The sequence below is a fragment of the Chaetodon auriga genome, chromosome 22 (genome assembly GCF_051107435.1).
Source record: "Chaetodon auriga isolate fChaAug3 chromosome 22, fChaAug3.hap1, whole genome shotgun sequence".
NCBI classification, from domain to species: Eukaryota; Metazoa; Chordata; class Actinopteri; order Chaetodontiformes; family Chaetodontidae; genus Chaetodon; species Chaetodon auriga.
Genome location: NC_135095.1, coordinates 9,935,786 through 9,959,140, shown reverse-complemented (window position 1 = coordinate 9,959,140; position 23,355 = coordinate 9,935,786). Strand labels below are relative to the sequence as shown.

Below are 23,355 nucleotides of genomic sequence, written 5' to 3'. Positions count from 1 at the left end.
GGACCAGTGCAGGGTTGCAGCCCTCCTACACGTTTGTGTGTGTGTGTGTGTGTGTGTGTGTGTGTGTAACACTAAACCAGACACAGCCATGTGGCTCCTATGAGACTCAGCTTTACTTTGCTCACAGTCTCTCTCTCTCTCTTCACGTTTTCAGTACGATCCAGCTGAGTGGGTGAAAAGCAAAGGAGCGAGAGAGAGAGAGAGAGAGAGAGAGAGAGGCAGCTTGTATAAGGCAACAGTCAATCACTCAGCACAGGCAGCCAGAGAGAGAGAGAGAGAGAGAGAGAGAGAGAGAGAGAGAGATTGGAGAAGCAGCCAGTCGTTCGTCCCTCACTCCAGGCTCTAAGTTTATAGGCAGCCAGGCAGATTTTCTTGGCTTAGATGCAGCGCTCATGACAGGATTAGGAGCCGGGGACGCGGGACCAACCGGAGATCTGCAGGTCCTTGTGGACGAGCCCGAGCCAGATTCTCTGCCTGCACAGGTAGGACCAAAACCTTCATATTATACCAAAGTGCACCAGATCTGCCTGTCTACAAAAGGCTATTCAGCTGAAAGCACAGCAAATCCCCAATCCCTCCTGTCACAATACTCAATATGCAAGAAGATTTTTTGGCAAGTACTGTTTGGCACCACAGTTAAGTTCTTGGTAATAAAATTTGATTCCCTGAAGGCTTAGAAAAGATCATAATATATTATTTTCATATTGATGTGGAATGTTATTAATTTGCAGAATATGTCATAAAATCCACTAAAGGATTATTTCTGCCTCTTTTTTAATCTTTTGTAAAAGTTTCAATAGAAGTGTGACTTCCCCCTTCACTTATTCCTTTGTTCCTTCGACATCATCATGCACTGGCAGTGTCTGCATAGACAAAGAACGAATACAATGATGAAATTTCTAACATGTGAAGATGGACAGAGGTGAGCTACTCACAGGGTAGTGGGCAGCTTTGTATCAATTCACGGCATTTTGTTGCTTCAATGGATTTCACTTTCTGGCACTTGTTAAAATGGGGGAAAAAAACGTCCATATAAGCAGTGACTTAATGTAGTAACATAAGTTGCATCTTGTTTCTTCTGAGTATTTGAAGAAGTGCTGAAGTAAGCTTTCTTTTTGAAACCACAAAACTTTGGAGTTGTTGAAGTTGTGCCAAGTTTATGGAGGGTCATTGCACCCTGGCATTCCTCTCAATGGCATATTAATCATGCATTCATTTTCTAATATTAGATGTTTCCTCGCTGCTTTTATTATGTAACTGGCTGCTGGTCCCATGCACCATAACTTCAAAGCATTCACAATGCCATGATCAGACATTTGGTTTTCTGTGTAGCTCAGCAGATAGAGCTGAGCACCTCTTCTGCGAGAGTGAGGGGGTTAATTCATCCACTTGGACCCTCTTTCTACTGTAAAGAACTCTGCACACTCATGCCCACCAAATGACTCATGTTCATTGAATACATAGCCAACTCTTTGGTGTGAGCTGTGATTCAGATCAGAGATGTCCAAAATTTGAAGCTAAGCTCACAAAATGCTAAAGAAGAAGCCAGAACTGTGCATGTATTTGCAGTTTTTTTCAGCATGGACATGCGTGTGAGTGCAGCTATATGTACATCTGCACATGGAGTTATGCGCCCCTGTTTAAGTTTCAGTAAAATTCCAGACTCATGCAGCGCAGAGCGGAGCGACGTGTGGTTTCACTCTGGAATCCTGCAGCAACAAAAAAAAAAAAAGGGGGGGGGGGGGGGGGGGAGAGAGAGAAAAAGCTTGGCTTGCAAGTTTACTCTGATTACAAAATGTGAGCGAGTCCCGCGTACTTTAATTTCTGCTGTTTCAGCTTGCCGCAGTTAGGTTTAAGTGGAACCCTTTGTAGTAAGAGGAGCGAGAGTGTGAGCGGGAGAATTATGCATGAAGTACAGTATGTGTGTGTGTCGCAAGTCTGTGTGTGTTTAAGGTACAGATGTATGTGCCGCCAACATAGCTGGCTGGTGGTGAAGACTCCTGTATGTGTGAGTGTGTGTGTGTGTGTGTGTGTGTGTGTGTGTGTGAGAGAGAGAGCTCTGTTAAACATCTCCTGACAGTTAACTCCCTCATTCTAATGAAGCACTTTGCAAGACACTCAAGGTTTTTGATAGAAAAGAATGAAAAGAAAAGCAAGAACGCAGTCGAGTATTACACAACAACAAAGATTAATCGCTTCCCCGACACTTAATCTTCCTGCCCCAGAATTTATAAACCTGACACATTTCAGCTCTGCAGCAATCCCTTGTTTAACGTTTTCTGATGTGGGCTGAGTGTCACAGCCGAGAAACAGGGGGAGACCACACTGACGCCGGCATAACGTCAGCTGAAGGTTCACCACCTCTGACCTCTGTCTGAAAAAGTTTTTGTTTTTAAACTCGCTCCTCTCCTGCAGGAGCGAACATGCCTGGTTTCAATTAGGCTCTCAGGGATGTGTGAGGGCTCTGTCTCTCTGTTGCTGTCTCGACATACACAGTATATGTCTGTCCGTGTCCCCGTCTCATCCTCTGGTTTAGGATTCGAGGCTTGCGGTGAGACTTTTTCCTCCTCTTCTCTTTACATTCTCATAGTCGGTCATTCTTTCCTTGTACTCCTCTCAGTTTCTTTGTTATAGCTGGCTGGTGGGTCTGTTACATGGTTACAAGCCACAGGCGTTTGGGCACACATACCCTCCACGCATATGGGAAATCCAGCCCAAAGGAAACAAAGTAAGATCAGCCGACCGGGAGGCTGGTTTGAAAGAGGGAAAAATGCTCACCTTTAAGCCTGCTCCATGTTCATGCCCTCCTGTCACTGTTTTTTTCCTTTAATTAACTCCACGACTGACTGACTGACTTCCTGCCTGTTCCTGCTTCCCTGCCTACATATACTACCAATGCATGCAACATGGATGGAAGCTGAATTTTCTAAATTTTTCTATCAGTAGCGAAGGAGAAAAGGCTCGTTCTTTTTTTTTCTTTTTTTTTACAGCCTCCCCTGCCTGTTCTCTCTCTCTCTCTAACACTGTGGCCATTGTGTTTTTGAACCCTTTCCTCTGGAGGTCTGAACTCTTTCCATCCCCAGTGGCCTGTCCAATACTATTACAGCATGGAGAGCCACTACATGCAGCCAGTGCAGGTAGAGACTGTACAGCCTCAAGGCTTTGCGTGTGAGAGGCTGTGACACTGTGCTTTCAAAGTTAGATGAGATTTTTGTTTTTGCATGACTTGCTTATTCCTCAACCAATGCACAGTCAATTTTATCAGAGCTTTCTCACTAAAAGCAACTGCATGCTGCTTCTGACAACACGATGCAGTGAGAGTGAACCACAAAAGTAAAGTTATGGGTCATAAAACCAAAACAACGAGCTGAAACAGGCTAAAATGCTCCGTAAGGCTGAGGGGAACTGCACAGTGTGATGATTCTCTGTCAGTTCGTTCCCTACAAGAGGCCGCTTTCATCTAGACGTAGTCATTTGATCCATTGTTGACACAAAAATATTGATTTGTGCAGCTTTAGGATGGGAGCATGCCTGATTCTTTACTGTCCCTCAGATCAGTCAGAACCAAATTGTTATGACTGGGATCAGGACAAATCTGAAAGAGATCCTGTATTTTTTGACCCATTTATGTAATCTGGGATGGTCCGCTGTATTGTGTGCTGTTGGCTCTCTCCCCACTTGGTTAGGATTTGAATAATCTTCTTGTGTGTTCCTGGCTTAACAGAAGTGGTGTCACCTCAAATCAAACAATCCCTCTCCTTTCGCCAGGTGGAATTTCCCTTTAGCTGACATCATGATATTTTTTTGACCCATGCAAGTTCAGCTGCAGACATTAATCTCATCCTCAGGACTTTCCCTCTGTCTCTCACTTTCTCCCTCAGCTGTTTTTTCACTGTGAAACATTGTTGGAAAGTGGTTTTCAAATGTGTGTGCTGCCTCCATCTGTATTTCTCTTTATGTCAGTCTCTACTCTCACCCCCTCTTCCTGGTGTAGGTGGGTTGTGATGGCCGACCTGTCTGTGTTTCCTCCGGTCTGCTGAGACCAAACGACCCATTTGAGCCCACAGACAGTTCAGAAAACATACACAGACGCACACTCTCTCTTTTGTGTGTTGGTGTCTGTCTTTTTTTCTGGGCTCCTGCAATATGCATATCTTTGTGTGTATCTGCATGCTGTTATACTGTTTATATGTGTCTACATGTGGGTGTGTGTGCCATATGGAGGTTTCTGTGTTTCATTCACACACATTTGCACTTTGACATTTAGTTCCTTGGCTGAGCAGTGGAACTTCCTCTTGCCTTGGCTAATGTCACCACTGAAGTCATGCCAGACCACCTGGTAAAATTATACTTTCTACTCCATGATGTAATGCTACCCTGCATTACATGTATGTCATGTATGCGGCGTGCTACTGTACGTGCAGTAACATTTATAGCTTCAACTCATCAAATTACAACACCGAGTAAGGAGTGCAAGCATCAAAAGAATGACAGAGTTGTTTTGACTTCCAGATAAAGCTGGTGCAGCAGGGAGACACATGATATTCAGTGGGAGATGAGTTACAAGTCTAGACTCCCTGCACACTATTCCCTGAAACGAAATTCCCCAAAGACTTAAGCATTTATTCAGTGGTTTGTTTTGATGGAGAGCATGCGTCTGCTGAGTACTTGCTGTCCCTTGCTTGTCTTAAAGACTGACTCAGTAAATTGTTTTGCTTGAAAAGCCATTTAACGCAAATGACCAAATAGTGATTTTTCCATTTGCTCAGCAGTTTCAAACACAATGATACAGTAAGCATTTGTTCAGTGCATGCTGTTCACTGACTCGAGCAGCTGATGACATAATCATACTCCCATTGTTACAAGTATATTTACCTGAATGGCTTACTGGCAGTGCTGTCTGATTGTGGTCGCCTTGTAAAATCCACCTAATGTGAAAGTATTGAATACTGAGCCAGGAATGGAAACAAAAAATAAATTGTGTCATAATCAGCACCCAATATAAAAACCAAGCAACTTAGCATTAAGAGAGTGACCCTGTGGCCTTTAAACTACACTTTGTTAGCATGCAGGACCTTCACTAAACTGTGAACAAACCAATAAACTGTAGCTGAGGAGCCTGTGATTGATGAGACAGTCTCTTTAATATGGAGATGTAACTCGCTTTTTCAATCTGAGCATCAGTTTCAGGCAAAAACGCAGCATTTGATCAGATGACGCCCCATCTCAACTCAAGGTCCAAGAGTTTGAGAAATCCCTAACATTAGCTTGAGGCTTTTAAATGATGTTAGTGAACATGATAAAATGTCAGACATTATTAGAAAATTTGTCATATCACTGCAATGACAAGAAGAAAAGAATACATCCATGCATCCATACATCCAAGCAGCTCCGTGAGGCTGTACCTAGGCACAGCAGAGCTTTTAGGTAAATACCTCTGTCTGCATGCTAACATGCTCATAATGACAATGCTAACAGGCTGCTGTTCACCATCTTAATTGCCAAATAGCACATGTAACATTGGGGCTGATTGGACTTTCATTAGTTTGACTGGTAATTTGTCTTTAACAAATATTGGACAATTAAACGTTGACCTGATGACGGGGCTAACATGTACATACAGTATAGAGCCAACATATCACCCCTGTTGCTTCAAAAAAGGCCTCAGACTTTTATTTTTTCATTTTTCCATGGTCCAAAATAAGAGACACATTGCTACCACATTTCATGTCCAGTCCAAACTTTATTCTGGTTCAGTGCAGATGGCAGTGGCAGAAACAAACAATCTACATGGCATTTAGAGCCATACCCCCTGAGGGAGTAACTGACCAAAACCCTGAGCTTTCTGTTTGATGTTTACAGAAAATGCTAGACAGTTTTTCTTTGAGACTTCTTTGGGTTACCAGAGACTGACCAGAAGGAGCTGGGGTGGGATATAATACCAGGCTGGAAGGGCTAATTCGGGCTGGTATGGGCATGAGGTGAACCACAAGGAACGGTTTGGCCTCAGTGGGTTTGGTATGGTCCCAGCTGGAATGTGTCTTGGATGTTGCAGGCTGACCATGGATATAGTTTTCTAAGAAGGGCTGGACTATTCCTGATGAACAGCTGTGAGGGGAAAAGATCTGAGCAGTAACAGCACTGGTCCAATTCGTTTGAAGATGATTCACTGACTACAAAGGGATGTAGCAAAAAAAAAAAAAAAAAAACAGCTTTCTTTTTGCTGTAAAAGTGAATAGTTTTATCATTTTTTTTTTTCACATTTTGGATTTACAAATATGGAGAAACAGTGGATCAAACAGCTGTATTGGGTTAGAAATACAGTAGCACGTAAAATGTATAATTAAATTAAGAACAATGGTTGTATCCTTTATTTACTTAATTGAACAGACAGGTGACACAGGGAGAAAAACTTGAAATGAATGACACTATACGGAGTTTTGACCACCAGTACTGCTATGGAGCAATGTTTATTTTTATATTGTGCAGACGCATGAGCAGGCAATGCATGTGATTCCATGCTAATCTGCTAAATATTACAATATTCGGAAGAAAACCGCAGGCTAGCAGACGCGGATGTTAACAACGCAGTCTTCAAAATACTTTCAAAAATCAGCTTTGCAAATCTTTTATAAGAACGGAAATGCATTTGGCATGTTTGTTCGGCCTCAAGGACACACACAACAGGTTTTTTAAGGAAACTCTGAATATAAATATAACTTTTGTTTGTATACAAGAAATTGTCACCGGGCACCTTTAATCTTTGAGCCAAAACAAGGCGTGGTGTCCTGCTGCTACAGCTGGAAACCAGAGGTTATATTGGTATTGATGAACAAAAGAGGCTTTGCCAGTTATGTTGGTTGACTGAAATCGAAAATGAAATGCCCTGTTTTTTACATTATCCATTAGATCATGATACAAGTGAGGCTATTTAGTCAAAGTACACACAATTTATACATTATGTCTATTTTGGAGGATGTGGCTACACTGCACCTAAGTGTGTGCTTGCTTTGAACCAAACCTTTCAATGTCTGTGCCATTCTTTACCCACTAAGCTGCACAGGACCTCTAGTACAGGTGGACCACAGTACTGTGTACAAACCACATGTACCAGACCAAATGACTTGACCTGAATGCAGTTACACACAGTGATGAAGGATGTGTCTGTGTCCACTCAAGACCCCTCTTCAGGCTTTCCACCTCAGTCTAGTCTGGTGTTTGGACTGGCACGAGTCTCGCCTTATGTTGAATAATGTCTCTCGTCAGCTGCACAATGCTGCATGTGCTTACAGTTGATGTACAGTACCCATGCCCATGAACAGACGTACACACAGACAAATATATGAGGGCATGCTTGTTCAGAAAGAGAAAGAAGAGAGAGACAGAGTCACAGACTAAGAAGAAGCAATTTGTTCACTTTCTGTTGGCTCTGGAGTAACGACTCACTAGGTGTGTATTATTGCATGCGACTGCTGCAGGGAAGAAAATCGAACTTTCGCGTTTGCTTCATTTGAGACGATTGATATTTGGATGGTTGAACAGTTGAAGAGGAATGGACTCAATGGACTGGAAAGTGTGTCCCCAGATACATTCCCAGCTGTTTCTGTCTGGAGCTCGCTAACATGCCCAGTCTGTTATTCACAATGGAACGACACCATCTGCATTGACAGGCTTGTTCCACTGGAAGACTGCAAGGGGGCTGCGGTTTGGTACAGTTTGACTGAGTCAGCGTGCACATGAGTGTGTGTGTGTGTGTGTGTGTGTGTGTGTGTGTGTGTGTGTGTGTGTGTGTGTGTGTGCGTGTGCGCGCATGGTGTCTTGGCAGACCTGTGGGCCTTGCCTTTTTGCCTCTAATCACACAAGGGACCCATGACTCACTTTTTTTTTTTTACTCATAAAACACACATGCACATCCACATACGCACACACATTCACATAGTCAGGGAGTCCAAAACAAGTGGCTATGTGGCAAAGAAAAAAACAACAATCGCCATCATTATTAAGCCATAAATATTAATGTCTTCAGTGTTGGCGTTTTCATTTTTGTGGCTAGTTTCACAGTTTGGACGTACAAATGGGAAAACAGCAAGGCTGCAAGGAAGAGACAGAAAAAGACACAAGGAGGAGTAAGACAGTGAGTTTACAGTTGTACAAACTGTGAGAAGATTGATACCACTCTCGTATTTGTCCAAGCTACCGTCCACAGCCAGATAGCTTAGCATGAAGACAGGAAACTGGGAAACTGCTGGCCTGCTGTGTGGAACGGTAACAAAATCTGCTAACAAGCATCTTGAAAGCTCAATAAATAACATGTCAAATCTTTTTTTTTTTTTTTTTTTAAATGTGCACAAAACCAAGTGTAAAAATGATAATTTGTTGTTTTGATGTGGGTGGTTACGTGGCAGACGACTTCTTGTCTGGGGCTAGTTTTGGGACTAGTCTTTATGAAAGGCTAAGCTAACCAGCTAGCCTTATATTTCGCATGCAGACATGAGTATATCTACTGCTCTGCCAGAAAGCAAACCATTGCTTTAAACAATAAGTTTATAGACAAACATCCTGCAAGTACATGGATGTAATCAGTAAGGAGAGACCAGAAGGAAAAGAGAGACAGATGGAATCAACAGGATGAAGACACAGAAAGAGAGAGGTGGGACATGTAGAAACATTTAAATGAAGAGGCATTCAAGGTAGCGAGAAAAGGAACATTTAAAAGGATGGCAGGGAGAGATGGAGAGGGAAAGGTCTCTGTTTAGTTGAAGCTAGAAAACATTCATGGGTTATCCCGGAAAGAAAACCGCACTTTACTACGACCACATTTTAACCCATAGCATGTTAACACGTAACAAATGTCTCTCTGTCTTTTCCCTAAAACCCCTTTTCCTGTTTTCTCTCTCCTTCTCCCCACTTCCCTCTTGCTCTACCTCTCCCCTAATTCTTTCAGCATGTGCAGTGTTACCATTTGAGTTGTCAGCATGTCTCAACTTGCCACTGAGATAAATCTCTGTACATTTTATTGAATTTGTGAGCAAAATTATTAAGATTCTATTTACATACTTTGAACAGATATTCGCTTTGTCTGCTTTGTCAGACTGCCTTCAGTGAGCGCTCGCCATTAAAATTGGCAGCAACAGTTTAAATCTGTGGTTGATGGACTTTGTTGACAGGTTTAATATACCTTTAAGCACCCTTATATTTCTGTCTCATCAGCATTTAAGGAATCAAATGAGATGTAAATAATGAACCCCTGAAAGCACCTTTGTGTGGCATCATTAATTATAGTGGAATCAGCCACAAAGGGTTTCATTCACTAATCCAGTTTGTCCTATAAATCCTAAAACTCCTCACCAGTGATGGATTCATTATGTAGCCATTTAGCTGTCACTTCAGTTTGTGTGAACTAGCCCGGGAAGACCGTTGAAAACTCACCTCTCCCTCTCTTTCTTCCTGTTTTTCTTTTCATACACACAGCTGTGACCAGCCTCCTGTGTCCTGCCACACCAATCATCTGACAGCAGTCTTCTAAGGTTGACCTGATTACCAAGAGGCCTCCCTTCCTCTCCTCTCCTCTCTCATCATGCGTCTCCTCGCCACACTCCTCCTCCTGCTGCTCCTGCGGTCAGCTGAGCCCCGGAGAGGCCCTCGGTCAGGGGCTGTGGAGAGGGGGGCCGGGGGCCGTGTACGGGGAAGAGGCAGGGCCGGAGTGATGAGACGTCAAACTCAGGAGTGTAAGGAATACATGGAGGCGGGAGAAAAGTACCTGGACTGCCAGGACAGGCAGCTGACCACTGTGATGCAGGACTGGCCCAAAGATATTCACCACCTGCTGCTGGCAAGAAATAAGATTCAGGTAAGTCCAGACAACAGACATGGACCACCTGCTGAAGACACTGTTACCAATAATGAACAGATTCCAAGAATATCTGGTACAGTTTCGTGTAACAAATGCGTCAATTTTCTTGCTAGCTAATGTCTAAAACCTCCATGACCCTTAACTCAGCCAGCTTGTTGATACCATGAGCATCTGGGCACCATTTATTTGGGGCTGAGATCAAAGAAACATTTTTATGCTACGTGTGTGTGTGTGTGTGTGTGTGTGTGTGTGTGTGTGTGTGTGTGTGTGCGCGCAGGTTTTTGCATGTTGGAGTGAGCACACAGGATGTGTGTGTCACAGGTGTTGAGAGGAACAAAACAAAATGGTTTGCTAGCGAGCTAATAAATAAGAAAAGACGAATGAGTTCTAAACACTGTTAAAATGACTGAATAATGACTATAATTAAGCTTTACTTTCACCCTTTCAAGTTCAAGGAGTTGGGTTGCTAAATGAATGAGTAGTGAAGGAAAGAATGTGGAAAGTGGATTATATTTTATTTCTAGCTGTATCTTTGGCTCTGATGGTTTTAGCATAAAATTATGAAACATTCAAAAGCACTAATTAAATCTACAATCTGAGTATTAAAGCTTTATCCTGCAATTTTCTCTTAAAGCTGCAATTTATCTATAATTTCTTTATTAACAATGAATCCAGTGAATGTGAAACATTTAAGCCAAGGTTGCTGGCACAGTGTACTCCAGATACAAAACAAGAAATATCTTTTGACTGCAGATATACAAAAACCAACAGTTCACGTCTCCCCCTTTAGGTTTTGAGGGACAACATGTTCTCCCAGTTCACCCAGCTGAAGAGCCTCGACCTCCAGCAGAACGACATCTCCATGGTGGAGGATGGAGCGTTCAGCGGCCTTTCCCAGCTCACCACCCTGCTCCTCCAGCACAACGGTCTGAAAACAGCCACCGAGGAGGTCCTGCTCCCTCTGCCCCGCCTTACCTACCTCCGTGTCTACGACAACCCCTGGAGCTGCCACTGCTCATTGGACAGCCTGGTCAGGACCCTGCAGGTGCCGAGCAACCGCAATCTGGGCAACTACGCCAAGTGTGCGGAACCCCCGTCGCTGAAGGGCCAGAAGCTCAAGAAGCTGAGTGTGGAGTTATTGTGTGCGGTTGACAACCTGGTGGACAGTAAGCCTGGGGGTGGAGACGGGGGGCGACCGAAGCCTCCGCCAATCAAAGTGAAGCCAGAGGCCACATCCATGTGCCACACCTACATGTTCCCCAAACCACTGCTGGACTGCAGCAGCAGAGGTGAGACTGTCAAGTTCTGAACCTGTGTGACTTTACTTTCCGTGCCATGTTAAAATGAAGTGAATGATGAGGTCAGATGACATAACGGATTTCTGATTGCACACAACAGCTTTGACGCATGATGAATTCAGAGTATGGTTAAAGCAGTTGTTTGCACTTTTTAGCCATTCTGGCAGCTTGGCTTTATAAATGCCAACTCCGCTCAACTGGTTGGCTGACCCAGCATCAGTCTGGTACAGACTGAAATATCTCAAAAATATGGATTGCCGTGAAATCCAAGACACAAATTCAAATATCAAGTAAGAAATTTTGTGATAACTAAATTCTTCATCCACAGCAGGACTGCCATTAGGTCAAAACTCAACCTCAGCTGTACTTTGTGTTTAGGGCTAATGTGTGTGCTAAGATGATACCCAGGTTATACATTAAACTTTCTTTAGTGTTGTTACTGTGTGTTAACATGCCAATGTTAGCATTTAGCTCCAGGCAACACTGCCGACCTTGCAGAGTCACTAGCATGGCTGTAGACCCCCAGTCTTATGAATACAGTGATCATTATGTTGTGTGAACATCAGCAAGGAAACACATGTACTGCCTGGCAATCACATGTGCACCAACTTTGTCTTTCATTAGAAATATGTCCCCACAAATGGGTCACATTGAAACACACTGTTTGAGTTTATGCCACCTTTCATATTCAAATAATCACTTCATTTTATCTGCATTACAAACTGTTCATTTACAGCCAAACTCAAGCTGAAGCTGTTCTCCTTATTCAATGGTTATCACGTGTGACGAAAAATAATTTTCTTGGCAAATGCATCATTAGCAAATAGACTGGCCTGGCAGAGGAGTACCTTGCATAAAAGGTACATTTTGTTAGGTTTGCTGAGCTCTCTCCAGTGTAGAGTCACGCTTGCTTGTCCCGTGAAATTGGGCACAAGTTTGCTGTCTAATGTTTTGGTTACAACCAGGCTGAGCAAGCAAAGTTGTGTTTGTTTTATTAAGTCTGCCACATGGGGCGCCTGCAGCTCATTGGGAAGGAGCAGGTTCTGGGCTGCTCGTGGTCTGTTGTGGTGTTCTGCACTTCTATGATTTCTGCAAATAAAGCACCATCTCTAAAGTACTGTATTGTAATTTGAACCACACATTAATTAATTTTCTGCAGATTTGTACACTACAACAGATTTTAGGAGGCCCTGATAGACACCAGTATCTCAGTCTGTTTGTGTTTTGAGCTTTAACACTGGGTCAGTGTGGGTAAAGCTGCAGAAAAGATGGAAACAGGCAGGGATCAGTTGAAATAAAAGGAGGAGAGAGGGGAAAGCAAGTGCTGCTCCAACTTTCTCTCAGCTCCTCCAGTTTTCACATCTGGTTCTCTGTCTCTGTAAAAATGCCCCTACGAGGCTGCTATCATAGAGCCTGTAACTTCTCCAGCGGTCCATAAAAATTTTGTTTCAGTGTTGCTTTTCAAAGACAGGCAGGAGACAGGGATGACACTCTCTCAATTTGTGCAGAGATCATTGTTTTTCTACTTTTATGTGGGCGCTTTATTCTTAGTTGCTCTCTCATCTTCCCTTTTCTCTCTGTCCTGCAAACCCCTTTTATCTTTCCCTTCTTCAAAGCATGAAAACATGACTGCTCTGACGCCCAACAGCATCCGCTGTCAACACACGACACTGAAAGAGAAGGTCTTGTGTCCATGTTTCAGACGGAGTGAGCGCCCAGATTTAAATGAGTAATTGAATGCATCTATAAATGGAGAGCTTATGCCCTTCACAGAAAGCAATCTTTCACAGAGCATCGACAAGCCAAAACCACACAATGCAGCATCTGTGTTGTGTAAATGCCCAAGGATGCTTTTCGCATATTTTCCTAATTTTTTTTTTTCCAACAGTAGGACTTTTGAATCGAATCATTATCTGAGCCACTATAAGGTTTCTCTGTTTTTTTCACAGGCTTATTCTCCCATCCATCTCACCACATCTTTCTCCTCTTTTTTTTTATGCCTGGTAATAACTCTCCACATCCTGCCTCCTTCTAAACCATGCTCCACCATGAAAGCGATATGCGACGTGTGAATGTTGCTTAATATACTACAGCTGTTGTGCATGACATTCAGTTTTTCTGCGCTTTTGATTTGCAAAGACACCCATATAGTTGTATTGTAAGCTGATACCAGTCCATTCATGCTGTCCCAACATCAGTGTTTTCAAAAGTTGCATTGGTTGTGTCAGCTGTCAATCAATGTGAAATCTAATCACAGGTAGATTATATCATTACACATATATTTTCTGCTCCCCTTGTCTGTGCAACAATCTAAACACTTGCAGATGCTGGCAGAGTTTGGTATGCTGTGGTGTGATAAAGCATTGAACTCTTTTGGTTAACTAATACAATATGAGACACACAAACATTTTTTTCAGTTAAATTTCGTTGTTTAAATATTTAATATCAAGTTGCATCACTTTAGCTCGAGTGGAGAGTGGCTTTTTAGAAAATCAGAGCGTTGTTGTTCTCTCCATGTTCCATAATACAGTGCCTCTCCATCCCACAGGGACATTGTTTGGGGACCACAGGGCCAAAAATATGCAGTTGCCCCCCCCAGTGATATCCCATCTACTGACCTCTGTGCCATTTTTATGATCCTACTGGCTCCAAGTTCCCATTAAATGAAGTGCAAACAATACTCCAGTGCTCAAATAATATTTTTTTTCTTGTAAAGAAAAAGAAAGGTTATGCTTGCATCAGTGCAGCTTACCAAAATGCAGTGTAGGAACTTGCTAAAACATGCTGAATGCATTTCCTTCATCACAAAATGCATGCAAGTCCCATTTTAAAAATATCTTAAATCTACATTGTTTATATCTATATTTACTAGCTTGCATTTGCTGTCATCTTCTTTGCCCTTGTTGCATTTGTGCATTTCTCTGTGCATTGCAGCCACAAAGTGTTGATCACCAGAATAGCATGATACCAGTGGCAGGAATATGCGTTGCATTGCCCAAGTGCTTGTACATGTGCAATGGTTAAAATCCTCTACTGGACACTGCAGGATTTGCAGCTTTAAAAATGAATTAACTGCAGTTAGACTATAACCCACATACATAATTGACAAGTATCATCAGAATGACAATCGTCAAAAATACAAAGTAGTTAAATGCAATTAAAGTGAAATCAAACACGAGTGTGTGGAGGGACACCCAATCTGGAAGATGGTTTTCTTTCACATGGCACAGCAAAGCAAGCAGGGAGCAAGAATTCGTCAACCCAGAGCAGAGTGGAAACATATTCTGATCTCTCTGTTTCCAACCCATATATTTTCCCTCTTGTCTATCTCATTCTCCCTGTTTTTCTCCCCTGTCTCCATGCCTCCCTCACTCTGGTTTGAAGGCCGTTTCTCTGAGGTGAACCACAGCAGATTTCAGGCTCCACATCAGTCTCTCTGGAGGTCGATGCTATACAGAGTGGTTAGAGTTAATATCGCTGTGTTTCTCAAAGATGGGACGTGGACTTTAGAGTGGTAATATCAAAATGTGCCTTCAAATAATTTCTGTTTAAAGCCATTTTATACAAAGGACACATTTATTTACTTTATTTGTGAGGGACCATGTACAGTATTAAACATGTTACCAGACTGTACCAGAGTTGGCTTAAAGCTAATTTACGCCGGCATCTGTCAATTCTGGCTCTTAAAAAAAGAGTAACACAAGCATAAGAAAAAGCACGTCAGCATAAAAAACAGTAGCGTTAGCATAAAAAAACAATATGTATATATGACTGAATACAGCCTCCTTATTCTGGATACTGTATTAGTAAGACAGTTGATATATGCCAGATGTATTACATTAGTGTACAACTATATAAATATTGATCTCCCTATGGGCTTTCAGTCATTCCAGTATGTTTTTTTTCACACACGCCTCATCATGTTGCTCAGAAACCAATCAACAAGGTACTATTGATAGTTTTGGCCTAGTTCCAGACTCTGACTGTGCTCAAAAGGTCAAGAAATCGTTGGCTTCAGATGTAACATAAATCCTCCATATAAACTTCAGGCCATCTGAGTAGGTGACTCATGTATATGGTGAGTTGGCTGCTTCCCAGTCACACACACGCCCACATGCATGACATTATATCAGGCTCTCCCTGGACTGCCTGGATCATAGACAGCGGGCAGTTCGTCAGCAGAAAAAAATGAATATTCTATAATATGAATGAGAAAAGAGGACAGTAGCTGGAGGCTCTGTCAGGCGCCAAGAAGTTTTCCCGCAGTAGTGTGAAGGTCCTGTCCACACTGGGAACTGTACAGCTGTTATGAAACTGAACTGATGTTCAGCTTCTGGGGTTCAGAGTTTCCCAAAGTAGTTTTTCACGCTAAAGTGAAAAGGTCACCAAAACACTGTGAGAACAGACCATGGGATACTAAAAATACCCCCAAAACAAGTTATTGTAAGCAATTTGGCAGTTACCTCCTCTGTTGTAGTCAGGATTTGGATGGAGGTGCCATGGATGACAATAGATTGATTATGCTTTGATTATTTCCTACATTTTGTTATTCCCAAGATGCTGCTGTCATGGTAACATGGGAAAAAAGACGCAATCACATCACTCCCAAGACAGACTCTGGATATATTAATCATGATTTGCAAAAACAAGAGTTTTTCGCCCACTTGTTTGTAACTCTGTTATTGTTTTTGTTTCAAGGTTTGAGGATGATTAGTCGTGTAACTAAACAGAATATTCTCATCTCTTTTCTTTAGGTATGTACTGCATGTACCCTCATGTCACCCTCACCGTCATGTTACCCTCAATAACTATATCCACTATAATTCCTCTGCTAACACTTTTGGGTCATATAATGTTTCCAGCAAAGCAACTGAGGTGACTTCACATGAAACACATTTGGATCCTATTTAACATGTTATCCTCTGAACTTTAATTTACTGCTATCTAATGTGACCATGTAGCACATCTTGTGGTAAGAAAACATTTCAAGAAATGTCTCCCTCTGTCAAGCTCGGGGCGAGGGTCCAAACCACAAAAATTCACTGCACCATGCACAGTTGACCCCAGAGTAATCACGTCAACACTGTAAAAAAATTAACTGCTTCCCTTTCGACTGTCCAAACATTATAAAACATATTGCAGCACTTGCTCCAAAGGGAATCAGCACTGATGCACAAATGACATAAATGCAAGTGTGGCTCTATATTTCATCTTTTGCAAAAATGAATAATAGTGTAGCTGCAGTCTATTTTAGAAAGATTTTTCCCTAACCACTATACATGCACATATAATCCATCAGCAGTGCTAACCCATACTGTGTGAAGTAGGATACATAGATAATGTCCAGATTAATGTTAATGTTCTGCACTCTTACTAAATCATGGACATAGCTTAGCTCTATCTATTCAAACTATGTAAATACTGCTGTAAATTACTGCAGTGCCTAATCTATGTGTCATACTAATGCATGGCTGACATGTGTTTAACTAAAGTTAAACCTCCATAGGATGTTTTGGCAAATTGCCAACTAAATAGCTGCAGAGAGTAGTTCAGACCTGGCACTGTGACATAAAGTAGTTCCAGTTGTTTATCATACGAAACACTTGAATTTCCAGAAAGGGAGAGGGCTCCTCAGGTAGTAGCAAAGTACTTTTTCTTGGACCGAAAAGTCCAGGGACAGATGTTCACATGTGGATAATGAGTCTAGCAGATTCAGCTAAGAACCCAGTCCAAACCCAGTTATGAATGAATGACTTTTCTGACATGTTCTCCCTCTCCCTGTGTGTTTCTTCATTCAGCAGGTCACTCTGAGGAGGCACACATGTTAAACGTAGGAAATGAGCCCGACACTTTATCTTAAAGATTTGCTCCATTAAAAATCACAAGATGCCCCAAAGGCTCCTGATAAACGCATTTAGCTCCAGGAAGCAATTCTAAAAGAGCGGGAGATACCGAAAATAGCACATCAAGATAATAAGCAAGCTAATAGCTCTCTTTCCGTGTTTGGCTCAGCTTTTTTCTACTTTCTTTCCCAGAGGAAAAGAAGTCCTACTGGTCACAGACTCCTCCACTCTCAGCCTGCAGTCACTGTTGTCAATACACTGTGTGGGAGATTATTCTCATTCACTGTAAAACACAGAAGACCACAGATGCATTTCTCTTTGACAGAGAGGCTTAGTGTTTGGCTCCAAAGGCTGAAGTCTCATTTCTCACAATTGAGCCTGGGAATTCGAGTCTGATGTCAGACTTCCAGCGAATTTCCATCTTTTTCTAATCTGAAAATCTGCTTGGACAAAGTTGCAGACACATGTACACCTAAGGCAGGCTGGGATTCCCTGTAGAGTTCTCATTGTGGAGGACTGATTGCTTGTGCAACTTAGGAGATTCCAGAGTCTGTTTTTGCCTTTGTAAAAGTCTGCCTGCTGCACACTTGACCGCCATCACTGAACAATAATAATTACATTTCCTGAGTGCACCGGCTACATCTGTACACATGCTGTAGATGTGTGTCCTGTGTGTGTGTGTGTGTGTGTGTGTAATTATATTTTCTTCCAGTCACTGATGATTTACAGCACCGTGCCTCTATGATAATAACAGCTACAACATCTGTGGCAGTAAAGTGTGTGCATAAAGCCGGCAACATCTGCACGGTTAAAGTGTCCATTAGCATTCTTCTTGGCAAATTATACAGTCCATGTAAATAAATACATTCAGGAAACAAGTCCACATGCATGTACGCACGGACGCTCTGCCACACGCATATCAAACACAATCCTTTTTTTTAACTTCTAAAATAAAGAACTCATTTTATGTCAACATAAACAGTGTTTGATTAGATCTCAGTCAGTATTCACTGCCTAAACATACTTGCGTTCCCTCTCATCTACGTCCATTTTGCAAACTGCTTCAAGAACAGTCACTAAACTGCATTTTCTGACTTCAAAAAGCTTTGATACAAACTCTTAAAAGTAAAACTTGTCTTAACATCAATCTGGATCTATTTATTGTATGTGGAGAAGCTCCATATATCTACATTCAAGCCTCAGTTCATTTAGCTGTGGGACACAACGTGTCGACGGGACAGTTAAAATAGTTTGTCGCTAACATTGCGTTGGTGATATGCCGTTTGTGAAATGTGCTTCAGCATGGGACTTCAATTTAAAACTCCAGGAAGGATCTGTTATCGAAATGGGAATATGTGGGAATCACTGTTTCGTACATTAGAGCCTTCAAAGACTCTCTTACATGGGTGGAAGTGTGTGTGTGAGGCTGGAAACACTGGAAGAGAGTGAAAACACTCCCCCCTGGCACAGAGGTGAAAAATTGTTTGCTGTCACACTTGACTCCATCTTGAAAAGGTTAAAAGTTGCACACAACCCACAGGACATCTTGAAAATGCATAAGGACAGCAGACAGATTGGACTCCGAGCTGTCCTGATGATTCTGGTCCTTCTGACTTCATTTGCTGTGCACATTTGCCTCTAAGCTGTTGGCAGGAAAACAACAGTGAATCTTTACTTGTTCTGTTATGTGTGTCATCAAATCTTTGCAAAAACCCAGTTGCACCCAGCTTCATGTTTCTCTGTCGTTCCTTCTTGGCAGATCTGAATAACGTCCCGGCTGACCTGCCATCTGACATAGTGAAGATGGATCTCTCCAGGAACAGCATCACACATCTCAGGCCCAAACAGTTCCTGCTGTCCAAAGACCTCAAGCTGCTCAACCTTAGCAGCAACAGCCTGCGCCGTATAGACACAGGTAACACAACAGCCCTCAAAACTTTGACATATGCTTCTGGTGATGAGCAGCCTCAGGTAGTTGAGGAAGACATGCGTCATCTGCACAGCATGCAAGAAGCTCAAATGTACGAAGCTACATTCACAGCTACAGACTAACATTAGCAATACGATCGGTGAACCAGGAGCCATATGAAACACTGCTGTCATACTGAAGGTTCTGCAGAAGCACTGAAAATGACAATTAAGTGCTATTACACAACTATAGCAGGTACTGTTTCAGACATTCAAAGATGTTAGTGTGATTCACTGGAAAACTGATTAACCCACTGAGATTGGTTGTGCTTGACATGCCAGGAGTTCAACTGAAATGTCAAACTGAAAATATTAAGAAAATATTTGGTCTTTCATCAGGGAAACACAAGACATTTTGTGTTCAAGAGATCGATTTTACTGAAGCAGAACATCTGTGATGAATACCAATTCTGCCTCAGCATTGGAGGAACGCTATTAAAAAAAAGTGCACACTCATTACTCTCTCCAGGCTAATGATGTCTGGGCTCAGGTCTTCTAGCCCAGGAGGGAAATCCTTTAAAAAAAACTTGTCGTTTTCCTCATTACTCTGCAATGCGTGTCAACAATCTCTCTCTGTATCTCGCCCCAATGTGTCCAAGACCACTTGGAAACTGAAGAATACATTCTGTGTAATTCTGAGCGCTTGTGATAGTCAGTGACATATGGTCTAAATTGTGGTTTCTCCTTCTATAATCAGATTCACATTTGCAATAAAATAAAGCATGTTTACAATAACTTTCAAGAGGTTGTTTGGTTGCGCTTTTCGCGTGGCAGATGACCAGTTCGAGAAGGAAACGTGAATGAAAAGACAAGACAAAGGCTCTGGCACACTCATTGTTGGTTTTGGACCATTTAAGTGCCAGATTGTTGGTTGGCTTTTCCTTGCAGGACGAATCCTAAAACAACAGCAATTTAGGCAGTCACAGCAAAGTACAACGTATTTGAAGGTCAATTTAGCGTCCCAGTTCCCAGGACTGTTAACTTGACACTTCAGGAATCATCACAATGTGGGGACCCCACCCGTCTGAAGTATTTCTTCACACTCTACAAGTCCATGGAGAAGATCCCTCTTGCCTGCACCTCGTTTGTCGCACTGTAAGTAAAGTAACAATGAAGAAGCAGACAAAGTGGGACTTATGCAACAGTGACATCTGCAGTTATGGTGACTAGGGTCTTTATAATTGTGTTTATTTGTTATGGAGACTTGTCGCCAAGATCAGCCCAGAGTGGGGGAGGTCTAAATTTATCACTCCTGCTGAAGTTGGACGAGGGTTGTGTTTTCGTGCCGGTCTGTCTGTTAGCTCAGGGAATGTACATTAAAGCTGGAAACACTGATGTCAGGGTTTAAAGCCTCAGTGGGTGTTAAGTTGTATGGATCTGTGGTCGTTGTGGGAGTGCTGATTAAGACACTTGGAGATTAGGATGTTATGTGGCGCTCTTTGCTTGCATTTACGCCGTGATGAAAGATTGACTGTAGTCTCAAAGGACGGTGAGATAAGGATGCTTTGAAATGAACAACAGATGGAGAGAACAGTTATGGAAGAACTGACAAGATGCACCTACTGGCTGAGGGAAGCGTGGCCATTGAGGAAATAGTTTGATTTTTTGGGGGGAAATGCACTTATTTGCTCTCTGGCAGACAGTTAGAGGAGAAGATTGATTTCACGATCATGACTGTACACTAAATATGAAGCTACAGCCAGGAGCTAGTGAGCTCAGCTGAGGTGGAAACAGCTAGCCTGGCTCTGTCCACAGCTAACGAAATCAACATACCAGCACCTCTAAACCTCATTTGCTCTGAGCAACCAGCAGAGATTCCAGGAAATGACTGCTTAGAGCAAGAACTAGTTCAGCACATAAACTCTTATAAAACATAGAAAATATAATTTTTGGTCCAGATTCAACAAACCAAATGTAATATGATAATTAGTGAGCTTTAGATGTGCTGGTAGGCGGGTCATTTCATGCTGATTTTCCACAGTTTAAGAGTAGAATAATAAGCTTCCTTCAACTGTTCTGAAGACACTCGCAAACTGAATAGAAGAGAAATTGCCTCAGTTTATTTCAGTGCCTTGGAAAATACTTTGAAAGAAGACCACACTGGACCTCTTGTGGCCACAGTGGCTCAAACAAAGCACATGAACAGTAGCATCCTTCATCCCTCCACTCCTTCTCCTCCTTCCTCTCCTATAGTTCCCGATATCTGTGCCATCTTTAGAGCTGAAGGATGAGACTGCAGTAACAGTAACTCATCCGTTCCAATTATTCAGAATGGATTTCAGAAGGATTTTAGTCCCCAGTGTGCATTTTTCATTTTCTCTCAAATCTCTGCCTCAGTGATGTCTCTATTCTCACAGTTATTTATCTACCGCTATATGTTTCACACACTCCATACCTCTTCTTCTTCCTCCCTCCCTCCCTTCTGCTCTCTAAAGATCAAAGCCAGGCCCAAGGCTAGTGGACAGCGTGACGCAGTCTCTGCCCCTTTATGCAGACTGCTAACAATGTCTGGAACCTTTTAAGGACGTCAACAGGCACCCTTTTAACTCAAGTTAAGATGTTGTTGATTGTGGGGTCAGCTCAAGGTCACTAATGATTCACATCCATGTAAGTGGAGATGCAGATGAGAGACAGAGGTAATTATCATGTGTTATTGTCTAAATAATGACAATTCAGGTCAACTGCTTTTGGGCTCACCTGCTAAATCCACTAGAAAGCTTTCAGCATCCTCCAGGAAGCCAATTTGATTGATATTCTCTAAAAAAAACAACAACAACATGATTTAGGACACTTTAAACATTTTGCAATATTTTATCAAAACAACCAAACAAAATTGATTTTCCAGTTTCCTGGATTGTACGTACACACACACACACACACACACACACACACACACACACACACACACATACACACACACACACACACACACACACTGTGTTATACACTTTCAGAGTCAATGGGCTCAAAATACGTTTCCATTTCCCCCATGTTTTATTGGACATCGCCACTGAGTGTGAAAGTGTTACAGGCTGTGTTATGGTGTAACTTAAAGTGTATCATCCCAAAAAATGACACTCTGCAGTTCCCTTCAGTTCTTTGGAGTGTTTTGGCATCTTGATTTTTCAGCCCACAGCTTTTCTGTGTTGCAGTGTTTTCAGTGAAAAAGCTCTGATAAACTCACTGCATGTTACCTCTCAGGCACAAAACGGCAGCGACTTGCTTGTGAATAAAGTGTAAAATTCAGCAGCTCGTGTCAGACATTTCCCCCAGGAATTGGTGGAGACAAAAAGAAGAATGAATATTGAACTATTTCAGGTGAATGCCAATGTTGCTCCTTGTTTGCAGGATGTGTAAATAAGCAACAAACGGGAAGTGTAAACTTTTGGTATTTAGAAAGCAGCATGATCGATGAAACTTATCTCCCTGTACTTTTCTTCTTCTCCCAGCTGCATTCGCAGGCCTGCTGTACCTCCGTGAGCTTGACTTGTCCAACAACAGCCTCCATTACTTCCAGTATGGTGTCCTGGAGGACCTCTACTTCCTACGGAAGCTTTCGCTGGAGAACAACCCCTGGATCTGCGACTACAACATCCACTACCTGATCTACTGGCTCAAGCACCACCCTGGCGTCTTCTACACTGGCCTGATCTGCTCTGAGCCTCAGGAGTTCAGGGGCTGGCGTGTCGAGGATTACGTCAAGACCTACAACGGGGAATGTCCCAAGGATAAACAAACTGGAGGGACGGATACGGGACAGGGAGGACAAGGGGGGACAGACAATGAGGCGCAGGAGGTGGTGAGGGAGACAGGTGAGGGCGAGCGTCTGCCTCAGCCCCTGAAAGAGAAGAAGGTCAAAAAGTTTGAGATCATCAGGCTGAGTTAGAATGGAGGTGGATGAGTGGACTGGTGTGGTTTGGTATGGAGTGAGGAGTGTTGGAGATCTGATGATTCGTTGTCTAAATAAAATGTGACATGGAAAAGTACAATTTTGGGATAAAAATCCATTATTTGTGCTTAAGATGTCTTTTCAGTAATCAGCATTTTCCATCTTGTGTGGATAGCATTAAATTTTTCTTGAAAGATTATTAGTTGCAATGTCATATTGCTAAACAAAGGTTTAGGAGATGCCACATGAGCTTTTGTTTAATCTTTTTTTGCAGAACATTCCCAATCCAGTCTGTATCAGATCTAATAGGCCCAACAAAAATGTCTCATTGGATTTCCCACACAATGACCTGCAGGTGCTCTTATTTCCGTTCGTGCTTTTGATGTTGACTTCAGGATATACTTTTCTCTTTCAGCAAAGTAGGTTTTGATCTTTTTAGCTATTGATTAATGTATGACATTGTCAACCTGTTTTCTGGAAATAAAATTGGGTTTATTTTTTCTG

General features: G+C 42.3%; 1 protein-coding gene across 1 annotated transcript; it reads left to right on the top strand.

Moving 5' to 3' along the window:
* The first annotated feature begins 225 nt into the window (after positions 1–225).
* lrrc17 (leucine rich repeat containing 17) lies at positions 226–23,355 on the top strand. Its single transcript, XM_076722371.1, has 5 exons — positions 226–482; positions 9,472–9,850; positions 10,644–11,142; positions 18,754–18,909; positions 22,412–23,355. Exons 2-5 carry the CDS (start codon positions 9,578–9,580, stop codon positions 22,846–22,848), a joined length of 1,365 nt encoding a protein of 454 aa, XP_076578486.1. The 5' UTR covers positions 226–482; positions 9,472–9,577; the 3' UTR covers positions 22,849–23,355.

Bases quoted from the DNA above. Each gene is read 5' to 3' on its own strand.
- lrrc17 (XM_076722371.1), top strand. From the start codon at position 9,578: ATGCGTCTCCTCGCCACACTCCTCCTCCTGCTGCTCCTGCGGTCAGCT. The intron at 9,851-10,643 runs GTAAGTCCAGAC...CTCCCCCTTTAG, and splicing joins TGGCAAGAAATAAGATTCAG to GTTTTGAGGGACAACATGTT. The intron at 18,910-22,411 runs GTAACACAACAG...TTCTTCTCCCAG, and splicing joins CCTGCGCCGTATAGACACAG to CTGCATTCGCAGGCCTGCTG.